Source organism: Hydra vulgaris, chromosome 01 (genome assembly GCF_038396675.1).
Source record: "Hydra vulgaris chromosome 01, alternate assembly HydraT2T_AEP".
NCBI classification, from domain to species: Eukaryota; Metazoa; Cnidaria; class Hydrozoa; order Anthoathecata; family Hydridae; genus Hydra; species Hydra vulgaris.
The window spans coordinates 28,910,905-28,921,442 of NC_088920.1; the positions used below are offsets into that span (position 1 = coordinate 28,910,905).

The window sequence follows — 10,538 nt, forward strand, 5'->3', positions numbered from 1 at the left end:
AATCACTAAAACTAGCTTAATGCTAGGCAAAATTAAAAACGGTAAAACACGAACTGAACCGCGAACTGCGAACTAGTAAAATGCGAACTTTTTTGCGAACTTTGGTCCAATTCAGCCCCGTCTTTACACACGTCCAGCACATGAGCGGAACACGATTGTAGAAGCAAGTAGACTTCTCAAAAAAAAAAGATTAGCTGTAAACATCCGGAAAAACTGCACCTTCAAGAGCAATGTTCGAAACTTACATTATTTTACCATAGTCATAGTATTTAACTATTCAGCGATCCAAACGATTTCGATTTCTTAAAAACAAAAATTTACGTTTTGAAACTTCAATTTTTTGTGTTTTCCGCTTATTTTCGACTGTTACTGTTATATATTTAAAAAAAGTAGAACTTTAGTCTTTCTTATATAATTTATTATTTTTTTATAAATCTTTTTTCAACCAAAGTATCAAACAAAACAAAACTACCACTAAAATACATAAAACGCAACGGGACAGCGTCATAAAAACAGTTGAAACAAAGGTGTTACGTATTTACATTCCAAAAAAGTTTCTTTTATTCGAAAGTAAAAAGTCTTCTTGTTTACAGCATTAAAATATTGAATAAATTCAGTAAATGGCTTAAAAGCTCATATCTTATCTTTGCGTAAACACTAAAAACGTTAAAATCGAAGTTTTTACATTAGTTTTTATTCACAGCAATTTACTTCCATAATCTCTTTATAGTCGTTTGAATAAATAATCAAAAAAAAAAGTTTCAGCTTTTATATAACTACTGCCCCATAATATTAAGCTAAAACTTGAAACTCGTAGATGATTAAATCACCGAATGTTTGTAAACAAAATAATACGACGAGCTTCTAGATTTAAAAAAAAAATAAACTAATTAGGACGCACATAAAATAAAACGGCATTTTTTGAAAGCGAAAGGGCCTAAACGCTATATTTTTCTTCGGATCTCTTCTTAACTGCGTTGAGTAGTCTGGAAACGTGGGCCGTTGTCTACGGTCTTTGTAAAATAACTTGAACTTTATGGCTCCATAGTCATAAAATACAAGCTGTTGAAGTGACTGTGAAGGTTCAGGGTCGTTAAAGCGAAAAACGTCCAAACGAAAAAATTACTGCTTTCTATTAGCCAGTTTTAACTTTTAGAAAGTTTTTTTAATAAAAACGAATTTTTTTTTATATATTTTAACATTCTCAAAGTAGTAAAATTTTAAATTATTAATAAAAAGTTATTTAAATGCAACGTTTCATAAATAAAGATAAAAACCAGGCTGTATTATTAAAAAAAAGAACAAAGGATAAATTCGCTTTAACATCTTGTCGCTTTCGAACTTGGTCGTGGTTATTGTTCCGACACCGGATCCCAAAGTAAAATTTTTCCGACATTTTTACGCAAGTGCGTAGTTACAAAAGTATATTAAACCAAAATGCGCGTAAATACAACAATACATTAAACCAATAAGGCTCCATAATTTCTGTAAATTAGCGAAGAAGAGGGAGAGCAACATTCTAAATGGGGATTTTGATTTAAATAAGAATATTTTATCAAGTAAAATGCCTAACAAATGTTTTTTTTTTTTTTTAATAGTTTTTCCTCATATTACAGAACAATATTCCTCATATTACATAACTAAGTGATAGAATTTGTGTAAAAGTTTACAAAGTTCATTTTGAACCCTTGGATTATGAATTAACAAACTTTAAAATCATTTAAATTTTTATTGACATTTAGTAAATGCTAATTTGATTACAAAACCAGAAGACGAAGAACTAGTCAAAGGGGGTAATTCAATTTCAATCCGTCCTTTTTGTGTCTTAAAAAGTATATCAGTGTCTTGTATCCCAGAAGTGACAAGAAAATGAGACATCATTGGGTTATTGTTACGAAAGAAATAATTTATCAAGGGTAATAAAATTTATAATGAAAAGTTTTACGGTGCCTAACAAAAGTAATACTTATATCTTGAATATTATAAAAACATCGTGGACCAATACCTCAGCTTTAATAATATAGCTTTTATCTAAAGTTTAGAAGATTCTAGAGATAGTATTTTACTGACCAAGTTTTACAAATTAAACAGTTGTTTTTAAACAAAAGAATTATTAGATATTGTTAGCTGGAAAATGCAATTAGTTGTGTTATTAAAGACAAAGCAGATTCTTAGTTACAATATATGCCTTGTGAAGTATATATCACTTGGTTAGCGATCATTAACATGCACCAAAAGTAGGTGGTGAAAATTGTTTAGACTGCGGACCTAAAAGTTTTTGGTTGAGGCTCAAGCCAAAAACCTTTAGGCCATATTTTCCGTTCGCTCCCAAGTTGAGCGCAAACGGAAAAAATGCTCTCTATGTTAACTGTTTCTGTTATAATTGTCAAAGATAATGATAAAATCAGCTTTGTTATTTTATTAAATCAGTATTAAAAAGTAAGGTTTTAATGATTATTATTGAAGAGATGATTTTAATGTGACTCTCATTTTATTACTTTTTCTTATTTCTATTAATTGTAGTTGATAATTATAATTTATACTTTAAGTTGTTAGGACTATTTATACTTATAGTATATTATACTTATATATACTTATAAGTATACAGTATATTATACTTATATATACTTATACAGTATACAGTATATTATACTTATATATACTTATACAGTATATAGTATATTATACTTATATATACTTATACAGTATAAAGTATATTATACTTATATATACTTATACAGTATATAGTATATTATACTTATATATACTTATACAGTATATAGTATATTATACTTATATATACTTATACAGTATATAGTATATTATACTTATATATACTTATAAGTATACAGTATATTATACTTATATATACTTATACAGTATACAGTATATTATACTTATATATACTTATAAGTATACAGTATATTATACTTATATATACTTATACAGTATACAGTATATTATACTTATATATACTTATACAGTATACAGTATATTATACTTATATATACTTATAAGTATACAGTATATTATACTTATATATACTTATACAGTATAAAGTATATTATACTTATATATACTTATAAGTATACAGTATATTATACTTATATATACTTATACAGTATACAGTATATTATACTTATATATACTTATACAGTATATAGTATATTATACTTATATATACTTATACAGTATAAAGTATATTATACTTATATATACTTATACAGTATATAGTATATTATACTTATATATACTTATACAGTATATAGTATATTATACTTATATATACTTATACAGTATATAGTATATTATACTTATATATACTTATACAGTATATAGTATATTATACTTATATATACTTATAAGTATACAGTATATTATACTTATATATACTTATACAGTATACAGTATATTATACTTATATATACTTATAAGTATACAGTATATTATACTTATATATACTTATACAGTATACAGTATATTATACTTATATATACTTATACAGTATACAGTATATTATACTTATATATACTTATAAGTATACAGTATATTATACTTATATATACTTATACAGTATAAAGTATATTATACTTATATATACTTATAAGTATACAGTATATTATACTTATATATACTTATACAGTATACAGTATATTATACTTATATATACTTATACAGTATATAGTATATTATACTTATATATACTTATACAGTATAAAGTATATTATACTTATATATACTTATACAGTATATAGTATATTATACTTATATATACTTATACAGTATACAGTATATTATACTTATATATACTTATACAGTATATAGTATATTATACTTATATATACTTATACAGTATATAGTATATTATACTTATATATACTTATAAGTATACAGTATATTATACTTATATATACTTATACAGTATACAGTATATTATACTTATATATACTTATAAGTATACAGTATATTATACTTATATATACTTATACAGTATACAGTATATTATACTTATATATACTTATACAGTATACAGTATATTATACTTATATATACTTATAAGTATACAGTATATTATACTTATATATACTTATACAGTATAAAGTATATTATACTTATATATACTTATAAGTATACAGTATATTATACTTATATATACTTATACAGTATATAGTATATTATACTTATATATACTTATAAGTATACAGTATATTATACTTATATATACTTATACAGTATATAGTATATTATACTTATATATACTTATAAGTATACAGTATATTATACTTATATATACTTATACAGTATACAGTATATTATACTTATATATACTTATGCAGTATACAGTATATTATACTTATATATACTTATAAGTATACAGTATATTATACTTATATATACTTATAGACTATAAAGTATATTATACTTATATATACTTATAAGTATACAGTATATTATACTTATATATACTTATACAGTATATAGTATATTATACTTATATATACTTATACAGTATATAGTATAATTCTTAAACAGCTAATTGTTATTTGACAGTTGAATTTTATGTATTCAATGTATAACTTGCAGACCAAAACCTAAAAAACTTTTTATCTATACCTTTGTTATTCGACTGTGGCATTATATTTACTATGATGCACAAAAAATCTTCTTCAGTATTAAATGATTATAATTGATTGCACATAATTAAATACATGCTCAGTCAATTTTGCACCAAAATTGTCTGAGCATGTTATTTAAGTTATTTAAAGTTGGCAAGACAATATAAATGTTGTAAACTAGTATTGATGTAACATGTTGTAAACCTGTAGCTGATATAATATTTTTAAAATTTGTAGATTATACAGGTAAGAATGAATCACCTATAAGGTCTGTCCTTATAAAGTGCATACATATTTAAAACATATTTTCTCATTAAATGAGAGAATATGTTGTAAACTTGTATACTAATATGTATTTAATGTTATAAACTTTTATGCACTACACAAAAACAAATTCAAGACTGGGGTGTCTATTTAACTTTAACAGTATTTTTTTTGCTTGACAACTGCCCACTTTCTTACTGTAAATAGATTGTAACAATTTGTATTTATAGTGTTCTGCTTGTGGCCTTGAGCTAAGTACCAACATATTTTTGCAGTTTTTTGTAAAGAATAACACAAACTTTATAATATAAAGATTAATACATCATAATTGCTTACTTATTGTTACAAAAATCTACTCTCAAATATCCAAACAAGCTTTCAAGATCAATTATCTGATATTGGTATTACAATATCAGATAATTGGTCTTAAAAGCTTGTTTGGATATTTGGGAGGAGACTTTCTTAACAATAAGTAAACAACTATGATAAGCTTGATATAGATATTAAAAAAACTAATAATCTGTTGTACTTTGAAATTGAATCAATGAAATGATTTTCATTTCCTTTTTAGACATTCAACTTTTTTGCCCTTATATTTTAGTCTGTATTAAAATAATAGTTCCAAAAGTGGTCAACAATTGCTTCAAGATTGGCATTAATTATGGAGCTTATAAGGGAAGTGGTGGCAAACGTAAAATTAATAATCATACTAAACGAGTTAATGTACGTCATACTGCTGCTCAGCACATGATTAAATCTCAAATTCATGCTGATTTACAATTACCTGTATCTGTTCAATGTGTGAGACAAGTCTTACTTGAAGATACAAACACAGTTTGGAAAAAGCGTAAACCAAAACCAAAACTTACTGCTCGTCATAAAGAAGTTAGATTACAATTTGCAAAAGGGCACATGTCTTGGCAGGAAGAGTGGCATCAAGTTCTCTTTAGTGAAAAAAAGTTCAATCTAGATGGTCCTGATGGCTATCAATATTACTGGCACGATCTTCAAAAAGAAACTCGGATGAGTCATAACTTTGGTGGTGGGGGGCTTTCTCCTTTGCTGGAAAACTTTCACTGGCATGAATTTCAACAAAAATGAATTCACAAGACTACATTGACTTATTAGAAATAAGTTTGCTTGAACATGGTGAGAAACTAATAGATGAAAACTTCACTTTCCAACAAGATAATGCTGCTATCCGTAATTCAAAGCTTACAAAAGCTTGGTTTAGAGAAAAAAATATTCACGCAATGGAATGGCCCGCATTTAGTCCAGATCTTGATCCAATTGAAAATCTATGGGGAATATTTTCTAGGAAGGTTTATGAAAATGGTAGGCAATTTGAATACACCTTGGAGCTGAAAACTCGTATCGAAGAAGCTTGGAATGAAATATCTATAGAAACTATCCAAAATCTTGTGACTAGTATGTCAAGTCGCATATTTGAAGCCATTAAAAATTCAGGAAGCAATACTAAATAATAAATGAGCGTAAAAACAAAATATTTTCTTTATTTTTTTGTATATAACGTCAATGAGGCTAATTCTATTTCCTCCACATATTGAATACTTTTAATTTTTTTTTCCATTTGTAATTAATTAAACATACCAATTTATTTTATGTTTAATCTACTTTATTTCTTATTATCTTCTATTACAACTTTTTAGTTGTAGTAGAAGATAATAAGAAATAAAGTAGATTTAATAATTCTTTCACTGCAATTTTTGTTAAATTAGTACAAAAGATAAAGGTGAGGCTAATTCTATTTTCTCTGCTGTATATACAATTATAAATGAGTGTTTAGATAAGCATTGTGACTTCAGGTTGAAATAGTCTGCTGCTGGGGGCTTCAGTACATTGACTATCAAATAGCCTGATGCCGCAAAGAAATGTCACTATATCAACTGAGTGTTTCGCATAGGGCAGCAATCTTTTCTTTCATTAATCATTGTTTTTTTCTTCTTTTTTCAAAAAAGCTGTATGCTATTAAGATAATAGTAAGCTAATGCTTATCTAAATATGCTATAGTATATATATATATATATATATATATATATATATATATATATATATATATATATATATATATATATATATATATATATATATATATATATATATATATATATGTATACATATATATATTTATATATATGTATACATATATATATACATATATATACATACATATATATATATATATATATATATATATATATATATATATATATATATATATATATATATATATATATATGTATATATATATATATATATATATATATATATATATATATATATATATATATATATATATATATATATATATATATATATATATATATGGGCTCGAATTAAGCGTATCGCGAATCGCGATTACTTTTCGCACCTTCGCGATTAGTTTTTTCTTAAAATTTGTTTTTTCGCGATCCTTCTTTTTTTCGCGAATATTCTTTTTTTATTTTAGAAGATTGATACTCTATTCGCGAATATTTAGTGTTCTTTTACAGTATAAAACTGCAGTGACTTCTGTAACGATAACTTTTTTTTTAAAGCGGAGCATAAAGTAAAAGAAAGAAAAATAAAATAAAATCAATTAGCAAAAATGTTCAAATGCAGGAAAAAGACCGATTGTTTAAGGAAGGAAAAATTTATAAAAAACAATTAAATACCTATTCGAATCAAGAAATAAAAGATTTTGATTGAAAAAAAAAATAAAAGGTAATTGATTGAAAAGTCACTTTCTTAACTCGAATTCTCAAGGGCTTTATTCCGATTTAGCTCATTCATTATGAACAAATTTAATGATTTTTTTATAAGTTTATATTGCGTATTACTTGGCAAAACTTAAATCAAAAATAAAAAAAAGTATTAGATCGTAAAAGGTTCTATTATTTAGAAACATTTTTTTCTTTCGCTTTATTTTATTGAATGAAAAAAGTGAACGCTAACTTTTATTAAAAAATACATTGAATGAAAAAGCAATAGATAGAAATATCATGGGAATTTGATAAGGTTACTTAGATAAGAAAACTTACTTAATAAGAATTTTATTATCATTCTTGTTTGTGATTGTGCGGGTTTTCGTGAAAATGTTAAGTTTTAACAATTTATCGCGATATGTTTCGTGATAAAATGTTAAAACTCAACATTTTCACGATTTTATCACGATATGTTTCGATAACAGTTATAAAAAACTATTAAAATGTTTTCATCATTTTTAATAGTTTTTTATAACTGTTTCAAATTTATAGATTGTTTTGCTAGAGTTTTAAATAATTTTTTTTACTGTTAAAAATTTATAGAAAATTAAATATTCTAGTTGTTTTAAACAGTTTAAAATATGTAAATAAAATAGAAAATGAAATAATTAATTAAAAGAAGATTATATCAAGTTCATTGATTTTACAAAAATACAGCCGTTAGATTTAATGCAATATAATAATAGTAATAATGTAAATTGTAACTAAAGCTACTTTACAACCGCTGAACGTAAATGTTATGACTTCTTTTGCAAAAATGAGACTTATTTTATATGTTATTATAAATAAGTTAAAATAAATAATGCCCGCTCCCCTCCGGCGGGAGTGGAGGAGGGGTTATGAGCAACAAAAAAATCACGATTAAATTTTTTTACGTTTATTCGAGCCCTGTATATATATATATATATATATATATATATATATATATATATATATATATATATATATATATATATATATATATATATATATATATATATATATATATATATATATATATATATATATATATATATATATATATATATATATATATATATATACATATATATATATATATATATAAACAAAAGTAAGATTACACGATTATGAGTTAATTAATAGTATAACCAACAAATCAAAAAATTACTATTATATTAAGAAAAAAACGGAAATGAAAGAAAAATATTATAAATTACTAATTACACCGATTATAAAAAATACTTTTGATCCTCCCAATCAAGTTATTAAACCTGCTATACTCAATTTAACTAATGTTACTCTGGATAAATCAACAACTGAGTTACTCAATTTAGGTCCAAATTTTGTACCACTGCAGAAAAAAATTCCTTATATGGATATTATAACTAATATTGAAACTTGCGCTTTACAACTTGAAAAACTTAAAAAACCAACACAGGCAGAAACTCTACGACAAAACCGTTAACAAATTTTAACAAATTCACTAAAATTAAAATTAAAAGATAATATAACTAAGCAACAACGTCTTTCCATAAACAAATTAAAAAACAATTCTAATGTTAAGATATACCCTTTCGATAAAGGCACAGGTTTCGCATTATTAAACCAAAATGATGCATCTCTCAAATTAGAAGAACAAATAAAAAATAGCAAAATTATTGATTATGATCCAACACCCACATTGACTACTAAATTTCGAAGACAATTGTGCAAATTAAGAAAAGAAGGTAAGCTAGACACAAATACATACTTTAAAATGTATCCATCAGATTGTAACCCACCAAGGATTTACGGAATGATTAAAGCTCACAAACCAGAAAAAGATTACCCAATGCGCCCCGTTGTATCAACAATTAACACACCACCTTATGGAACATCTGATTATCTTGTTAAAATTATTCAACCGACTCTGAACAAAAATGAAAGTAGACTTATGAATTCTAATAGTTTTGTAAATGAAGCTAAGCAATGGATAATAGATCCTAACGAAGTTCAAGTTTCATTTGATATAGTCAATTTATATCCATCCATACCCATTGACGAAGCAATTCCAGTTATTATTTATATATTGAACGCTGATATTGATGACTTAAAAACTCGAACTAAACTTACTCTTGCAGACATTCACCAATTAATTGAACTTTCATTAAGTATATGCTATTTTTTATATAAAAACAATATCCGAGTAATACCCAATTCAGGTCCTATAGGTTTATCTTTAATGGTAGTTATGGCGGAAGCGTTTTTACAAAATATAGAAAGAAAGGCCCTTAACATAGCAATTGTTTATACATCCGAACCAAAAACTTACAAGAGATATGTAGATGATTGTCACGCTCGCTTCGCTTCAATAAAACAACAACAAATGTTCCTGAACATCCTTAATGAAATACATCCTGCCATAAAATACACAGTGGGACTTGAAAACAACCTCAAACAACTCAATTTCCTAGATATAAATATTACAAACACAGGCTCTGGAGCTTATGAATTTCAAATACATCGAAAAGAAGCTATTACAAATGTTCAACTTAAACCTAACTCGAACATTAATCCTAACTTTATTATTGGCGTTTTCAAAGGATTTTTATGTCGTGCAAAAAAAATTTGCTCTCAAAAACACCTTCAAAAAGAAATTGATTTTCTAATAGATCATATTTGTTGAAAATGGCCACGACAAGAACATCCCAGTCGGCAAATTTAATTGTAAATGCGCATTAGAAACTCGTTTAAATACGTATCGATGTGGTATGTATGTTAGCCATTTTATCGTATCGAACACGCATTAGAAATACGCATTAGATGCGTATAAGAACAGGTATACAATACGATGCCTACTGAGTATCAAACTCGCATTTGAAACTCCTGTAAACACGTATAAAATACGATAACCAGAGAATATTCAATACGATATTTTCCTGGTATTACATGC

The 10,538-nt window shown here is 25.1% G+C and overlaps 1 protein-coding gene across 1 annotated transcript; it reads left to right on the plus strand.

The window, feature by feature from the left end:
* The first annotated feature begins 8,798 nt into the window (after nt 1–8,798).
* Nucleotides 8,799–10,271, plus strand: LOC136074312 (uncharacterized). Its single transcript, XM_065786618.1, has 2 exons — nt 8,799–9,044; nt 9,171–10,271. The coding sequence occupies exons 1-2, from the start codon at nt 8,799–8,801 to the stop codon at nt 10,269–10,271; spliced, it is 1,347 nt and encodes a 448-aa protein (XP_065642690.1).
* The last annotated feature ends 267 nt before the right edge of the window (nt 10,272–10,538 follow it).